The 18224-nt window shown below is 41.8% G+C and overlaps 1 protein-coding gene across 2 annotated transcripts in view; it reads left to right on the plus strand.

Annotated features, from left to right (window-relative positions):
• The window catches only part of ATP13A4 (ATPase 13A4), a 45653-nt gene extending 31673 nt beyond the window's left edge, over positions 1 to 13980 (plus strand). For both annotated transcript variants that reach the window (XM_021536808.3, XM_085587773.1), the window contains 5 exons: positions 724 to 898; positions 1320 to 1528; positions 2498 to 2586; positions 4556 to 4636; positions 5096 to 13980. In XM_021536808.3, coding sequence (XP_021392483.3) covers positions 724 to 898; positions 1320 to 1528; positions 2498 to 2586; positions 4556 to 4636; positions 5096 to 5317 — 776 coding nt within the window. In that variant the 3' untranslated portion in view covers positions 5318 to 13980. The remainder of the gene's footprint in view (positions 1 to 723; positions 899 to 1319; positions 1529 to 2497; positions 2587 to 4555; positions 4637 to 5095) is intronic.
• Positions 13981 to 18224: the final 4244 nt, after the last annotated feature.

The raw sequence follows: 18224 nt of genomic DNA on the forward strand, positions 1-18224 counted from the left end.
TGAGGCAGAAAGAGAAAGAGAATGTTATTGAGACAGAATAAGTGCAGGGAGAGTTTTAGAAGCATGAATGGCAAGGACAGGGCCAGGAAAAGTATATACCAAAACCACATCCTGGTATGTTCCACCCTTGCTGGAACACAGGCAACAGGGAAAGACTTTGATGAAATCAAGCCTTAAAAGCCACAACAACACTGGGTGCCAAAAGCTACATTGCTGTAAGTAGTTTATCTGGAATTGCATCAAAGCTTTGTGCATAACTCTTTTACTCAAAGTCTGGATAATTTTGTTAACCCTAAGAACAGAGGAACACCTGTTGTGTCAGGTAATGCTGTCCTTCTCCAGCTCAAATAACCTGGTTAGGTGTTTAGTTCAGGAAGATGAACAGAACACAGGCAGCAAAGAATCCCAACACACAGCTGACAAGTGACAGAAAGAGAACAGAAGAGCATATGTTCATAATCTTGACCTGACAGTAGCCAAATAAAATAAAAAGCCAGGATTTTTTTTTTCAAAAATACCTCATGATAGATGACATTAGTTAACCTCTTCTGTGTCAATATGATTTTGTAAGAAAACAAGTCTGTGTTTTGTACTTGTTACAATCTTTGTATGTTTTATGAAGAATATTACAGACTGCAAAAGTGCCATTGATACAGTCAGTATTACACAGCATCACTGCTTGTATTTTGGATACACTAGTAAACACATCTGTGCATATTTCAGTGAGTTTCACACGTGCCTATCCAAAGCTGGTCCCCTACAGGCCTCCAAGCCAGCTCATCTCACCCCCATTGCTGCTCTCTGTGGTGCTTAACATCCTCTTCAGCCTCAGCATGCAGATCTTCGGCTTTGTGGTGGTCCAGGAGCAGCCTTGGTATTCCAAGACCAATATACACAGGTAGGACCCCTTTCTGGGACTCTGGATGCCACAGGGTTGACCTAGTGGGGCAGGTCTGCATGAAACTATTTGTCAGCTGAACCGCAGGTCTGATGAGCAGCTGCAGCAGATCCTGTGCTACCCACAGGGTGCAAACACTTTAACCAGTGTTGTCTGAGGTCCCTAAGCTCTCCAGCAACCTTGACACACAGTTCATGTGGTGAGAATGCTTCTGCTGAGCACAGAGAGGAGGATTTGGTTGCAGGAGAGACAAGGTTTGAGCTCAAGCTGTAATAAGTTCATCGAGCTCAACCAGTGGTGAGATCGAAGGCATTACCAATATCAGGGCTGTGAGGGAGGATTTCTGATAGTTAGCAGTGGAAGCTGGGGGAAATAACCAGGACAATGGTCATTCCCTGAGCAGTGTGACACTCTTTTTCAGTGCCTGTCTGTCAGCGAACAACCATGAGAGGAATTCATCCTCCAGCCTGGGGCTCCATGGGGTGACAGATGGAGCCCATGAGCAAATAGACAATGGCTTCAAGAGCTATGAAAACACCACAGTGTGGTTGCTTAGTACCATCAATTGCCTCATTGTAGCACTAGTGTTTTCCAAGGGAAAGCCTTTCAGGCAACCCATCTACACCAACTGTAAGTATGGGGAGAGAAGGAATGATATATAAGTCAACTTATATAGGGAGGTCAGTTTAATAGGTAAAAATTAAACTTGACCGAAATTATGGCAGCCAAAAAATCAGGAGAAAGACTGTCATGTGAAGGGAAGATGAGCACATATGTTTGTGACAGTTCCAGAAGATACAGTGAGTTGGAAGAGCTGTTCTTTTTCTGTTTGGGACAAATTCTGCAGCATGCTCTTAGACAGAGCTCTCTTCAGCTCTTTTTTTCTGTTGTTTTTTTTTTTTTTTTTTTTTTTTAATTTATTGAAGAGTTACAATAATGCTGCAGGTTTCATGGCTTTGATGTTTCAGTATAGTAATAGTGAGGAGGGAACGATCCTTGTAGAGAGCAGAAAAATGGGTCATCAGTCTCCCAGAACAAGGCAAAACACAAACGAGTGGGTGGAGGATGACGTTCAGTGCATGCCAGCTGAAGAGAAAATTAATTTACATCACTGGAACATTTACCTACAGATGGAGAAGGCAATAGGTTCTCCATTACTTTGACTCTCTACATCCTGATCAAGAGCAAAGTCTTGACATCACTGAAGTTGAAGGCAGCATTCCTAACCACGTTAGCAAAATCAAGACTATATCCTGGCTGTTTTTCTGAGTCACAGGATATACTGTGATCAGAGAGAGAACTCACTGGAAGGCTATGAAGTTTCTCAGATGTAAAGGTCAAATCAAATGTTCAAAATACCCATTTGGTGTTTTAAATCTGTGGCTACAGTTCTTGCCCCACATTCATGTATAGCCACTTGATTGAGTAAAGGTGGAGTTTTATTCTGTTCATTTTTCTTTTGCTGAAAATTCCTTTCTATCTCATGTATTCTTTTGATGACTGTGTAACAGAAAAATATTGCAGTCTTCTATAGTAAAGGCAAACATCTGAGATTGCTCGTAAAGCTGTGGGTTTCTTTCTTTGCTCTTATCCCTTCAGATGTATTCATGTTGGTGCTCACAGTGCAGCTGGGCATTTGCCTCTTCTTGGTGTTTGCTGACATTGATGATCTCTACTCCAAGATGGATGTGAGTATTGTTCCAAAGGGGATTTTCTTCCTACTGCCAGTCCATTATAAGCACACTGGGATTGTTTTAAGAAGAGGCACAGACTTTTGCAGGGAGACATGGCACCTCTAAAGACAAATCATATTTAAAGAGGTAGATTTTAGATGATGGGATTGTAGAAACTTCTGGAAATATAGTGACTCCAAACTAATATCTGTGCATTCAGCGGGACAGCTACACATGTAATTTTGATTGTTTCAGCACATTGTCCAAGCAACAGAAGATAACATCACTAAGCTTATGTGTGGTATGTTTGTGGCTTGTGAAGCCACGAGCAGAACAGGGCTGGGCTCTGCAAGTTTAAAATAAAGCACCATGTTCTTGTGTTTCTCAAGCTGTGCTACTCTGAACAAAAGTCCTCTTGTCAAAATCTGCCAGTTGGCACTCAGAGCAGCTTTTAGTTCCAGTCCCCAATATTTTGAAGCTTCCCATTTAAATTTTAGAGAGCCTGCAGTTTCCCAAAGCAGGATTTGGGTTTAGAACAATTGTAGGGAAAGACTAGTGGGGCTGCCATGGCAAGAGAGGATCTGTCTTGATCCTTGATTAATAAATACCAATAAGGCTTGACTTAGGTAGTCTGGCAGAATGCAAGCTGGGAGTTGTCTTGTGCAAATCCATCCCAAGGGAAATGTGAGGGAAGGATAGGATCTACATCAGCTGAAGGATGGGGTTGTCAGTGGAGCTGAAAATTACTACATTGAGGCTGGAAGATGTTAACCTCCTCTGCTGTGACACTCTCACAGTCTTGCTGTAAGAATCACAGGAACAAAACAAGAAAAGCACCTCACAGCTATTTTTTCTGTACATTTGCAAACAGGGCAGTGGCTTTGAGTCACAAGTGCTGAACACAGTGCAGCTTCCAGTCCTGTATGCTTGCATGTCAGTTAGTAAGTCGGTTTAGACATGGGATTAATGGAATTTGCAAAAAGAAAGATAGTCAAATATAGTAATTTAAAATCAAGTCCGAGTCTCGATTTTAAATGTCAAAGAGCCCACTTACCACTGCTGCCTGTAACTAACTGCAGAGCCCGGCTCAGCAGGCAGACCCAGTCAGAGAACCTGCCACGAGGTGGCACTTTAAAGCAAGTCATCGTCCTGTTGTGGACGGTGGTGGCCCAGAACATTTTTCAGCACTGCAGCTGCAAGGGGATAAAATGCTTTTGGGCTGAACTGCAAAATTCCCAGCCCGAGCAGACTGGAGGGAATCTTGCAGGAATTGCCGAGAAGAGAAAAGGAAGCAATAAAATCCTCTGCAATTGCCTAGCCCTGGAGAAACTGCCAATCTGAGCTGGCATCTCCAAAAACAGTTCAGCTACAGCCAGAAAGCCAGTCCCATCTCTGGGAAGCTGGAATTGGATTTGGGGCTGAAATACTTAGCTTGAACTATTTTTTAAGATTAGAAATTTAAAAGGCAGTTAGATTTCCTCTTGCAGTTCTAAAGAATGGTTTTCTCTGTTTTTTTCTACTGCATCATAGATTTAATAGCATCTTTATCAGTAATTCCTCAAGACAAATAGCAGTATTAGCTCATCAGCAGGGTAAGCCCGTTTGGGGGTCTGGCTTTTTATGACATGAAGCTGCTGAAGACCTGGAGCACAAGTCATGTAAGGAGTTCCTGAGTGAGTTGTGTTTGTTTAGTCTCAGGAAAAGGAGGCTCAGAGGAGATAGTTACCTGACAGGAGGTTATAGCCACTTTTTCTCTCCCATGTAACAAGTGATAGAGAAGAAATGGTCTCAAGTTGTGCCAAGGAAAGTTTGGACTGGAGATTGAGAAAAAGTTTTAAGTGAAAGGGTTACAGACTGGAACAGACTGCTCAGGGAAGTGGTTGAGTCATCATCCCTGGAAGTATTTAAAAGAATTGTAGTGTGGCACTCAGGGACATGGTGAACTTGGCAATGTTTTGCAATGCTTCTCCTGCTTTTTCCCCAGCTTGTTTGCACCCCTACCACATGGCGAATCTCCATGGTGGGAATGCTTGCAGTCACATTGGCTGTGTCCTTCCTTGTCGAGGTATGCATCATTGGATGTGCTGGTCAGCACTAATTGGAGAGGAAAAATGGTCTAGTCTTGCTCTTTCTCCCTCCTCCTCAGCCCAATTTGGGACTATCTAGCTGCTACCTCACCCTTGCTCCCTTTTCTTAAAGCACTCCATCTGAATGATAAGGGAATGCAAGGTCTGGCTACCTTTTCTTTCCTCTGGTGAGTGGGACCTACCAGGCCCTGCCCCAGGCTAGAAAAATATGGGCAGTCTGTGGTGTTTTCTGCTCAGATCCTGAAGACTCTTAGGAGGAACTGGTCACAGTTCTCTGGTGGAGAACTCTGGAGGAGCTGCTTTGAAATGTGGTCAGTAAAAGTGTTTAAGGGACATGGATGAGCAGAGCAGATGGGAGATCTGGGTCTCCTCTTTTTACTCTGGATGAAGAGTAAAAGGCTGTCCAGGTCCTCTTAAACCCTCTTTTTGCTTTACAGGAAGCTGTCATTGAGAACAGACCCCTGTGGCTGCTTCTGAAAAAGACATTCCGGTATCGCTCAAAGAGCCACTACAAGAGGCTGCAGCAGGTGTTGGAGCAGGACTCAGCCTGGCCACCTCTGAATGAAACCTTCTTTTCAGATTCTGTGGCAGTAACAGTAGAAGGAAATATGGGAGGCCATAGCAATCCAACATTTGACAGCAGTGAGGACTCGCTCTGAAGGAAGCTGCTGTGGTCACATGTCCAGGACAGTTGCATTTGATCTTAAAAGGACTCAGTGACTTAAAAAGAGGAAGGGCTGACTCTCCCATTCTAGGAGTAACCAGCTCTTGTTTGCATCTAAATTTACTGGAAGCATAAATCTGCTGCAGTGACATAAAGCCAAGATGATGTTTCCTCTGTCCCCTTGCCCTTATACAAATGGCTGCCAGCTATAAATTGAACACCTTGCTGAATATTGGTAAAGTATTTGTGGTTGAAACACACTATTGCTATTGCTGTGTCCCTCTGTTGAACTGCATTATGCGGTCCCTAAGGGTGGGAGATGCTCCAGATGAAAAGTAGCTAATTGCAATAGCAGCACTCCTCTGGGCAGATCCACTTTGAAAAAACAAGTAGAACTTCTGATAGAGGCTGCTGAATGCAGGCATTCCTGGGATTCCTTCTTGTGGAGTTTCAGATACTGCTACTCAGTGTCTTGCTTTTTTTATTTTTATTTTATTTTTTTTTTTTTTTTGGTTTTAACGATTCTGGCAATACTTGGCTTCCAGAGCTAAAAGGAGCTGCAAACAGCCAAACCTTTCTGAAAGTGTCCACTCCCAGCACCATTGTGCTTTTCCTATGATGGGAACAAGAAGCACTCTCTTGCTAGCTCACTGCTACCAGGAAATCAGTTTGCCCTTCTAGTTTTTAGCAAGTGATATTTGCATTTTATGGGTAAAAAAATTGTTGACCTGCAGAGCAGAGTTATTTCATTATTTAAGTTTTTTTTTTTTTTTGTGGGGGGGGGGGGGGAGCAGGAGGTGTTTTTTCAGGATATCCATTAAAAATGTAGAGTAGAATGTATGAATTACAAGTTATGATCTCATCCTTCAAGGACATGCTGTCCCTTGTGGTGTGATCTTGCTTTACCAGGGCAGGTTCTGCACAATTGGGCTGCCTCCTGGCATCAGTTTTACCAGTGCCAAAAGAAGCAAACATTGAAGGGATTATTAACCTCAAGGACCTAGGGCTTGAAATAAAAGATGTGGAGCCAGATAGGTCTCAAAATAATTTTTAAAAATTTTGTGACATGCTCTTAAGTTGAACCATCTGAGGTTTAGTCTATGGTTTTTCCATAATTGTAGATACAATTCAATCATCAGCTCAAATCCCTCATCTGTTAACCTTTGATGAAGAATTATTCACTTTGCTGTGCTGTATTTGCCATACATAAATGCAACAACACGGCACATTCTTGCAAGAGTTACCTACTTAAAAAAAAAAAAGCAGCTTCTACCTTCACATACTCTCTTAGCCCTGAGATGTTAATCTCTGATGTTAATCTGCCTTTGTCCTCTCTGCATTTTGCAATTTTGGTCCCCAGCTGGATAAAACAACAAGATAGTCAATCAGAAGGGCTTTGGACCAAGAGGAACACTTCCTTCTGTGGATGAGCAGTGCCGGGGAGCTGTGCCTTCTTAGTTGACTTCATAGTTAGATTAGCCCCAGCTGTGGAAAACAATGTTTTTACTGGGTGGGGCTGAGAAGCACTTTATTACTGGAAACTGTATTTTCCCACCACTGTGTGCTAAAGCACTCATGTGATGCCACAAAAAGCCAGGAAACAGCAAGTTGGGAATAATGGGAAAAATTTGTTTGGTTTTTAGATTTAAAAATCAGCTTGGGAAACAGCAAATCAAAGAAATCATAAATTGTTTTAAGTCAACATATCTGCATCAGAGCAGAGTCTGAAAATAATCTAGCTTGAACCTAAAAATAACTAAGAAAATAAAGACATAATAGCTAAGAATAAAAAGAAAATAATAAAAAAAAAAAACAACAAACTTAACCAAACAAGATTTGGTTGAACTTGAAAAAAAATGTATTTGACTCAAAGCAATTTTATAATCTGTTTTTGACAAGTTTGACATAAGCAAATGGATTAAATACCTTCCTGCCTACAGTAGTTTTCCTAATGGTAAATGCCTGTCACAAAGCCACACAACTTGACACAAACTAGAAATATTTCATATTAATTCCTAGAAATGTCTCAAAAATTTTCATGGGTTCCCAGTTTACAGCAAAAGCCACTGGAAGGCGAAGGCTGGATGCTCTCTGCATTCCTTACAGCCTGGGGCACCAAAGAGCAGGTTTAGCGGAGTTACTCCTGACATGCTGTCTTTTAGGTAAAATAACATTTTTCTGAAGACAAAATTTGCTGTGCTATTATGAACTCTCTGACAAAACTAATGTGTTGCTGCATGTAATACAGTGACAGCAACAGTAGCATTGCAGACCAGGCGTGTGATTTATGTTTAGGTATCACTGACACTATAAAAATATCAAGTCTTGATAAACCTGTAGTAATTGTTGCATTGAGGAGATAAAGAACTGCTTGCCTGCTGCAGAAATACAGCCTTACCTGCAAGAGAGCAGAATTCAGATGCTAGGTAATGTTTAACCTCTGCCGCTCTAAGCACTGTAATAACCTCTGCTCCTTTTCAGAGGGCAGTGAGTCAGGCCAGCACTTGAGGGGACAATTATACAGATTTCACTGGATGCTTTGGGATGGAGTGGCTAATACTTCATAGACATAATCCATGGTGGAAAGCTGGTGAACCTTTTTGGCTATTAGCACACATGATAGGAATGATAGGAAGCTAAGGAGGTGCTGTATACTTGTAACAGCTAAATATTTCCCATATGATGACTGTGTCCCTTCTTGGAGAGCAGTACTGTAAAAGACTGATGTCCTCTTCTGCTGCTGGCCCTTATTCCTGACAGAACTTTTCCTGTGGACAGGGCCATCTTGTCTCCTGTCTGAGCAGCAACACAGACTTGGAGTGCTCGTGCTTTTTACAGCTGCTGGAACCACAGCCAAACCATAACTGCCCTTTCATGGAGGCTCTTGCTAATGATCTTTATTTTAGTCCAGCTGAGGCACACTCGCTCCTCTTTAACAGCCTTGGTTTAGTAGTCCAGAGACTACAAATCACCAGAGAAATGCTGCTGCTGGGCTTGCCTGTGGCCTCAACAGCAGAGTAAAGCACAAGTGTGTTTTAGAATAGAGGGAAATATTTGCAAAATTGCTATTTTTATTTGCTTTTTTCACCTCATACCTTCATTTTCTCGTACGATACAGACACAGGATGTTTTTTTCCTGCATAAATAAGGACACAGAGGAGGACAGATCTTCCTCTACAAAGGACAAAACAAACACATCTTGTGGATAAGAGGGGGAACAGTTATGGATAATTACTTGCTGAGCTTGCATATAGAAATGCCAGGCATGTGTTTTTGCATACAGGATACTGTCATGCCATCTGTGTTCACTTTACTGGGCTGCAGATGCTACATGAGTGTCTTAAAATGGGAGACACCTATGAAGGCTGGGACTCTAAACTAGTATGTGCCTGAACTTTTACTGAAGTATGTTTGAAACCCTACAAAATTCATGAAAAGTTCCAGGGCTCTTGAAATTGGTTAGATTTGATGTTGCCAATCTTTCAGTGCCCACTAGAGAGAGGTTTTGAAGAGAACTCCAGTGTGGCACTCTGAAAAGTTTGTTAAATTTGAATTTTGCACTTCCATCCAAGGATGAAACGTCATGTTTGAAACACTAATGGTAGTGCCTGGAGGCAGACTGGTCCTCATAAGTTGTGGTAATTCAGTCCAGATACAACTTCAGTGTCCAAAGACTGGCACCCTGATTTAGTGTCTGACTTTTTGTTCTAGTGAATGTCAAATAATGCATTACATTTTCAATGAAGGACCAGATTTGTCAGATGATAAATTTGTCAGATGAATAATTCATTTAAGTTCCAATCTTTATGCAGAAAACACTTTCAATGGCTATTTTAGTTCCACTAGCTCTACAGAATAGTTTGTCACTACTTCAGAGGATCCAAGTGGTGAGTAAATCTTCAAAAAATGTCATCTAAACCTTTTGTTGTTAGTTAGGTACCACAATAACCAAAATTATGCTCTCAGATATCTGTGGGGCTTGTGGCCTCTTTTAACATAAAACATAAAAGTGAGAGATGTTGCTATAAGGCTGACAGAATGTAAAGTAGCTAAAAGTATGGAAGCACAAGGAAATCAAACCATCATTTTAGCAGTAGTCTAAGGCTGATTACTGCTGACCTTACAGTCCATTAGATTTTGGATTTTTCCAAGTAAATTTCATATTCACAGTGACTTTCTTAAATCATAAAACATCAAAGTTTTATTTTATACTAACTCAGTTTTCTCCCTCCCCATTGTTTAGGTACTGTCTCCTGAGTAGCACTTACATGACATCAGAAATGCCACCTCTGCTAGATGGCTCTGCTGGGAAATCACATGACTTACAGTCATGACAAAGTCTGGCTTTCGGTTTCCAAAATAGTTGCTGCCAAAGAGATTTGTCTGCCAACATCTTCTAGTTACACACATGTGTAAGCTGATAAGCTGCTCCCCAGCAGCCAGGAGGAACAGCCCTGTCCTGGGGTGCCCCAGGCACAGCATCACCAGCCAGGCAAGGGGGCTCCTGACAAATGTTTTATTAATCTTTAGGAAGACATAAGGCTTAGAAGTCAGCACTGAGAATTGAAGTTCCTGAGAATGGTGAGGTGTGATTAGAGGTGGTGGAGGGAGTGAAGGAGTGGCAGCTCTGAGGTGCACTGACCTGTTTGTTAAGATCACATGCTGCTTAGAGCCAGGCACAGCTTATGTTGCCTCCAAATTCACTGTTGAAATTGTTGTTCTTGAGCTGAATTATGGGGCAAGGACAAGATTCAGCCTTGAGAAGCTGAAGTGCTGTCTGTGGAGTGCTGCCCAGAAGAAATTTTATTTCTGCCTCTCACTGATTTTGGCAAAGTCCATGTGAAAAGCTGGGGCTTTTACCAGCACAGGTGTGTTGGCTGCACATCACAGTTTTGCATCTTCAGTATCTGTAGGATGAGCAGCACTCCCACACTGAACAAGTGTTCAGAGGTGCCAGTGTACCTTTGTACTTAGAGTACCGGTATCCATAATTTTGCAATTGCAATTTTTAAATCAAGATAAAGCATTCTGTCTAATGGACTTGAAGTGACAACTTCATCATTATCTCAGGAGATCCAGTTGCGTGAATTAGATTGCAATAACTGGCAAAGCTCAGACACCAAACTAAATTAGAATTTCTGTATTTATTCTTGCAATGGCAGTTTTGTAATGATAATCTTGACAACTTGGCCATTCTGTTGATATTCTGCAACTATTGAGCACAAATGAACCTTCTACTAAGGGACTGCAGACAGCCAGGCTATATTTAAGGGGCCTGACTCTGGCATGAAGCAGGAACTGCCAAGGGAGATACAGGGGCATGAACTGGAATCAACCAGAAAATTGGATCCATGTCCCCACAGCATGTTCTATGTTAATGAACTAGCATCCTGTCTTTTAATCAGTGATGTGAAACCTCCCTGGGTAACTCTGAGTTCAGTTTCTGCGCTGTTAGCACAGAACTGTTACTTCCTGTTTTTTGTTGACTACTGGTGTCTTGCTGCAGTCACTTTCCCATGCACAGCATCCTCCCAAGATGCACCACCTCACTGAGGAGCAAAACAAAGTTCAGGTTACCATCTGCACCAAGAGAGGAGTGAGTCACCTGCATCTTATTTTCCTCAGCAGCCTGTATAATGAGCTAACATGTTGAAATGCATCTGGAATTGCACAGCAAAGGAGGAATGGGGCAGAGGGAGGTGAGGTGGGCAGGGCAATGAGAAGTATGGACGCAGCCTGTGTGATGCAGTAATGATGCATCTGCAGCATCTGTCATTATATAGTTGAAACCAGTAAATTGTGTTAAGAGTCTAGAACAGCTTGGAAATTTAATTTCACAAATAAACAACTAGATAACAATTCTGGCCTTCCAAGACCTGCTTCATGGCTCTGCTATAGGCTGATTACACAATCTTGTCAAACAGTTTGCAAGTGGTTTTTAAGAAGTCTAGACACATACCTGGCTCCCATCCAGGTATGTGCTTTCTTTCTTGGCCTCAGTTCCTCATTCATGCTCACTTGGAGAGAGAGGTTTAAAGGGCTGATCTTTGAGCTGTTGTTTTTCAGCCAATATTATTTCTAAGAAGCACTGGTTTAAAATAATACAGTGGAGAAGATTACTGATACTGCCTGTGTATGTCTTGAGACTTACTTTAACTGCCCAAAACTTGTGCACCTGTATTGGTCTACAGGAATCTTGTTACTTAGTCCCTGGAGACACATTTCTTTTAGGTAGAGAAAGGTTCTGTCTCCCCTGTGATGCTGTCCTGATTGATGGAAGCTGCACTGTGAATGAAGGGATGTTCTCAGATGCAGCACTGGAGATAGAAATGCTAAGGTTCTCTGAAAGGATGCGTCTCTATCTGTTCTGACAGCAAATTATTTACTATTTATTAGTGTAGTTTGCAGCAGGAGGGAGAAAAACTGTGGCTTGAATAATTGACAGCTGTCTTAAGCTTTTGGATACTGTCATCATGTAATATTCTTGCAGTCCAGGTGTTGAGGTGACCCCAAGAATGTAAAAGTCCTTGTTTCCCAGCCTGCATAGCCAAAGAAGAAGTTGGAATGTGTAGGGTTGGCTTCTCAAGATTATTTTCTCTTATTGATAACATTCTTTCTCTGACCTGCTGAGCTCTGTCTAGCAAGTCATCCATGGCATTCTGTCTGCACTCTAGGGTGATGTTTACATTTTATACTAAAAACTACCTGTATGTTTACAATATGTGTCAATATCTATCATTTGTTAGACAGCGTCTCTACCTTAAGCCAACAGAAAAGTGTTACCATCACAGCAAGACATGGAGGACAAGAAGAAGGAGAAGAAGGCTAAGGCATGCCTAAATCCCTCTGTCTTGTCCCCTTGAACCTCATTATAAAAACCCCAAAATTCTACTTTTTCACCCTGTGTTAATTCAACTACCCACTACTCAAATCCTTGTGGCTTGTAATTCTTCATACAAAGCTGGGAGTTTTTTTCCACAGGCTAAAATCAAAGCCACAGGTGTTTTTGACTTCCAGGGTCTTGAGACAGCCAGGGCAGCCAGAGGTATGTCCTGGGTTCCAACATAATATGACTTTCTTATCCACATTAAAAAAAAAAAAAAAAAAAAAAGCAATTGTATACTCTTAGGAGTAGAAAGTGAAAATGTATACATAAGTAAATGGAGTTACTTGACAGAATAAGTATTTTTTAGCTTTTGGATTCTGCTGTTGCAGCAGTTCAGCTCAAGCACACAAAGCAGAGAGGCCAACGTTAGCCCTAAACATCCAGACACTGCAAAGCCTAAAGTTGGTTCATGGACAAAATGTGACCCAATCTCTTCATACCTAATGTACAGAACCTATTGTACCATGGGTGGGAGGAGGCAAGAAAGGAAAGGAGCTGCTCTTCTCTCTGCCATGTCCCAGCCTGGAGTGGTTCTGGATCTCTACAGTTAACTACCTTGTCATTTTCACTCCTTCCTTGTCAACCTTTTTCTCAAAAGAGACACCCAGGTGTTTTTGGGGAGGCAGAGTGCAATTGGTGTCCCTGCTTCCTACTTGGCTCCTTCCCTCTGAGGAAGACACATGGGCACTGCTGTGGCAGGTGTAGCCACAAAGGAGGCTGCTAATTCAAGGCAAACAAAACTCAGCAGCAGCCTGAGTGCTTTTAATTACCCTGAGGGCATTAGGAGAATGTTCACAGGGCTGTTCAATTATGTCATTCTCAGCACAGTTAATAAATATTCTTAATCTAGTCAATAAACCTTTCATCTTGTAAATGTTAGGGTAATGCTCCTTCTGTTGAAATTAAGTCTTGCTGATTTTGGTGCTTGTCAAATATTACTTACCTTCTGCAAAATCCATGAGACCACAGATCAGAGCTGCAAAGGTCCCATGTCTTTAGGGACTTCCCTAAATCCTGGCAGGCTACATCTCAATTCCAAGCCTAAAGACCATTGAAATCATAAAGGAACAACCATATAAACATGGAAGTTGATTATATTAAACATTGTATTATGTAATTAGTATTGCAAAATATAGTCACAGACTTCAGCACTCCAGTACACGTGATGCCAAACTCAAAGTGTTAATCTTTTCCAGTGGCCAGGACAAATCATACACCATATATCAACTCCCAGGATCATTAGTAGTTATTAGTACACCAGATACTTCAACATCCCAGAGATAATTGTTCCATAATGAATGAAAGAAGAAATTTATTGCAAGAGGAGAATAATCACATTCCCAATACTTATTAAGAAAGCAGAGAGGAAATTACTATCTGATGTAAATTAATGAGATTAAATTAATAAGTGTCAACCAATAAAATACTCCTCCAGTGAGACCAGATTGCAGGCACATAGCACAATCTCTTCTTGGGCCTCCTCCAGTGCTCCAGGGAGGCCCCACTGAGGAGGTGCATACTGAACAGGCTCCCAGCCCACCAAAGGGCAGGCAGCCCAAGCAGTGCCAGAGTGGTTTTCACCAAGGTACCCTTGCAGGCAGTGTCTCACATAAGCAGCAGAACAAAACTGGATCCATGTGTCAGAATAAATTCATGTAATTAAAACCATCCTCTGTATGGTATCACAATGTAAAGCTCTTCTTGCAGATGCATCCATCTCGGAATGTGCTGGTAACCTCTTGCCAAGAACACGAGGAGGAGCTACTGCTGTGTGCATGGATCTCATCAGTCTACTTGCATAATTATTATTTCCTAAATGCTCACACTTTTAAATGTATTCTAAGACTAGCTGTCAGCTAAGCTCCAAACTGTGAGGCAGTAAAGGAATTTAATTCTACTTACAAAATATCCTATTTTATGTTTAATAAGATATAAATATTTGTTGGTTTTATGCGATGTTTACCAGCTTCACAGTGTCTCTGAAGTATTAATTAATTAATAAGCCAATTATGATCAGGCTGAGAACAAGGTATAATGTACTGGAAACAGAAGAGGCTTTGATGGCCCAGAGGCACAACCTGTATTCATTGTGGTTTTTAATAGAGTTGATTGCTTCCAGATTCATTTCACTGTGCTTGTGCTAGCAACACGGGATGCTAGTGGTGATCAAAAATAAATATATCTATTTAAAGTTCTCCTTAACAGGCCAGTCTAAATGGTGATGGGCTGTGTTGTGGTCATACCTCGTCAGCCAGCAGCTTCTTAGGGGGGAATTAACTTCAGTAATGAAAATGACAGTGTCTTCACCCAGCCCAGCCTTGCATGTCTTCAGTCTGAACTGCATGCCCAGGAGGGAATAAACCTCAAGGCTGGGCTGAAAGAGAAAAGAAAGCAACAAAGAAATTTCTTTCACAGAAAGAGACTGAGGCATGGTGTTAAAAGGGTCTAACCAACTTAGCCATTTTTAGCACCAGGGTGGGAGGCACAAGGTGCCTGTGGCTATGCAGATGTAAAATCTGCAGCTGGAAGTGAAGCCGGGGCTCCTCACGGCTTTCCAATTGCTCCCAGGATCACTGGGAGCAGGCTAACAGTGCTTGTCCAGCCTGTGAGTGAGCAGCACCAGCCCAAGCAGATGCACTCCCTTTCCACCTGCAGCCTCACAACACTTCTCCAAGAGCACATCACCAGGATATTTTGAGATCCTTGCTGTGAGCTGTTTCCTCTCCAGCAGGGCTGTTTCTGCTCAAACAGCAATTGTTAAATCGGACTCCTATCCCAGCCCATCAGAGTGCTTTCCCATCAATCTGAACTCATGAGAATTAATCATTGAGTATTATTTGGCCCTCTTAAAAGCAGTGCCACTAGCAATATGCTTTCAATGTTCAAGTTTCAGAAAATCCCTAGTTTTCCATCGTCTGCCTGGGGAACTGTATGTGGAGGCATGGAGACCTGTCATCCACTGGTTGTTTTGGATAAGGAGATTCAGGGAAATCCCCTGGATCTGAAAGGGTTTTGAGTGACTCAGGGCTGCCTGCATTTGTTCTCTTAATTTGATTTGGAAACACTGGAGTCTAAGGCAGGAGAGGGAGAGCATGTTTGCTGCTTGCTGAAAGATGATCAGATCCCATGATGGACTTCATCTTCAAAGGCCCTAGGGAAGCTCTGTGTTCTGAAAGCTACAACTGTAGAACCAACCAGCTTCTTCCAAGCAGAAAGAGCAGGATTTCCTGTAGCAATAGCAGGAAGACAATGCCATGGCAACAATGAAATAAGTCTTTTTTCAAAGGTTGCTCTGTTCTCATGACAATGTCACTGTAACTCCTCAAATTTCAGTTTCCAGTTTTCCAGGATTGTAGATTCAGAAATATTGCACTAATGTGTGTTTATTAAGAGAAAGGCTGGGACAAATGCTGGAAAACAATTGAAATATGAAGAAAAACAACAATATACCTGAGAAGTATGCCGAGATGACAGTTGCTGAGACAATGGTTCATAAACTTGAATTCAGTGGTCTGATTACATAGCCAGAAGACAGAGGATGTGAATTTGTCAAAAACAAAACAGTTGCCTGTTATTAATAATTCACTTTATCAAGAAAGACAAAAAGTTCAGGATGGAATTGGTTTGGGTAATTAATGACCCAGGTAATATCTCACTTTCCTGACCTCTTCTAGGCTCCTGTGGAAGAAATAGCAATCCTGCCTCAATTCCCATTTTCTTCTGAGCTGTGGAGAATAGCCATTGTTTTACAGAAGATCAGGGAGGAACAGTACAACATATACATGAAAGTACCACCATAAATATTGTCCAGCCATTGCAGACAAAACACTCATGTAGAATTTCTTTACTCATACAAAAAGAGCAACATCATAGCATTTTTGACCTAAATCAAAACTTTAATCAAGCTTATGTTGGAGCTGATATCCTAAAACTATTTCCATTGACCCCACTGCAACTGCATGAGAGTCCTCCTGCAAACAAGCATCAGGCTTATTAAATGCCATTAGTTAATGCTACAAACAAGTGTTCATTGCTTGTAAGTTAAAGATGCACAGAGCCCAACAACTAGAGAGATGCACAGTCTGAAGTTCAGCTGCTGTATATCTCTTTGCTGACTTGCATCTGCTGAAGATTTAATGCATAACTAATACTGATATGTCAAAATATCCAGAGCAGATATAGGATCATGGTAATTGAATATGTCACATCAAATATGTTGTGCTGCACAAGTTCTTAAATTTTTTTATAACTTATTGCCTTAAATTCAGCATTGAGTTACTGACTTGTAAAGGCTTTAAATCTTAGCAGTGCAAAGCTCATTGTGGACACGGAAATTACTGTTATTAAGGATAATTGATATTAATACTCGATCCGAGGCTTCTGTCCTCTTGCTGCAAATAAGCACAGGCTTTTCTTTTTTGTCTATCAAGAATATTATAGGCTTGTACTCAAATTTGTCTGCAAATTTGAAACTCTAGTGATTCACTGAATACCTCAAAACAATCCCAAGCAAACACAGAACCAATGATCTGTGCCTCTGTGGTCTGTTATTTTAGGTGTCACTGACCTGCAAAGAGCTCCTCAGTGCAAGAAAGACAAGGAGACACCTGAGAGTACTGCAAAGACCACAAAGATAATTTGGGGTCTGGAGCATCTCTCTTATGAGGAGAAATTGTGGGAGCTGGACCTGCATAGTCTGGGGAAAAGTGAGAGAAAATCTCATTAATCAATATAAATATCTCACAGGTGGGTGCCAGCATCAGTTGATAGTGGATGGGAACTGTCACTGTCAGTTTATCTTTCTACTGTAAAGCTCTCATACCTTCTCTCTGAGAGTTCTCACAGGCAGCTCCTCCTGGCACTGACTCCTTGTCTCTTCTCTCCACGCAGCCAGCTGACTCCTTCCTGTCCCTTCCTGTCCCTAGCACACCCATCTGACCCTACCCCACACAGCACAGCCAGCTCTCCTCCCAGCCCCCCATCCACTCTTTTATAGCACCCATCCTTACTGGACCATCCTTGTTGGACACAGCTGTGACCTGTGAAGGACAAGGCTGTTTCTACTCTTGGGTAATTAGTACAGATGCAACTCCTCAGGGGCAAGATCACCTTCAGCACTACCTCTACTCTCTCCCAATCCATCTTCCCACAGGTGGGTGTCAAGAGGAAGGTGCCATGCTTTTTCCAGTGGAGGAGCAGTGGCCATAAACTAAAACACAGACAGCTTCACCTCAATATGAGGGAGAGCTTCTTTCTATTGAGGGCAGCAGAGCACTGGAAGAGCTGCCCAGGGAGGTCATGGAGTTCTCCCTCTCTGGAGATGTTCACAACCCACATGGATGATTCCTGTGTGCCCTGCTCCAGGTAATGCTGCCTGGCAGGGGCGTTGGACTGGATGATCTCTAGAGTCCCTTCCAAGCATAACAATTCTGTGATTCTGTGAAAACAATTTTAACAGACAATAGAAAGATCTAGTTTAGAACCACATAAGAGCTAATGACACAAGCCTCCAAACAAGCTAACAGCAGGAAGAAATATGTCTTCAACATTATGTTCTACTTATTTAGGTTTCTAAGTATCTCCTCTTATCCTGTCTAGATTGTCTCTCTATTGATTCCAGCTTAATTAATCATTAGGTACTACACCATAAAGCCGTGATTGCAGTGTGTAGTAGAAAGTATATGCAGAAAAACACTGCAGAGTTAAAAGAAACTCTTTGCTTTCAGAATCACAGGAATTATCAGAAAATTGAAAATTTAGTATTTAGAAGAATTATTACATTAACATATAAGCATTAAAGCAATTGTTTCAGTCATGTGATTTACTATTAACAGGGAGCAAAGTCAGGCTCATTGAAGCAGGCAAACTGGAGGGTTCCATTCCAGCTTCCATTGCCTGGTGATTAGCAGAAAAATGCAAAGCAAACAGCTGCTCCCTATGTAAGCACAGCCAGGGATGGTTGCTTTTGAGTGCCAGAGGTAACTTAATGCTTTTAATGACTAATAACTGTCTCCTT

This window comes from Lonchura striata, chromosome 9 (genome assembly GCF_050655825.1).
Source record: "Lonchura striata isolate lonStrDom1 chromosome 9, ASM5065582v1, whole genome shotgun sequence".
NCBI classification, from domain to species: domain Eukaryota; kingdom Metazoa; phylum Chordata; class Aves; order Passeriformes; family Estrildidae; genus Lonchura; species Lonchura striata.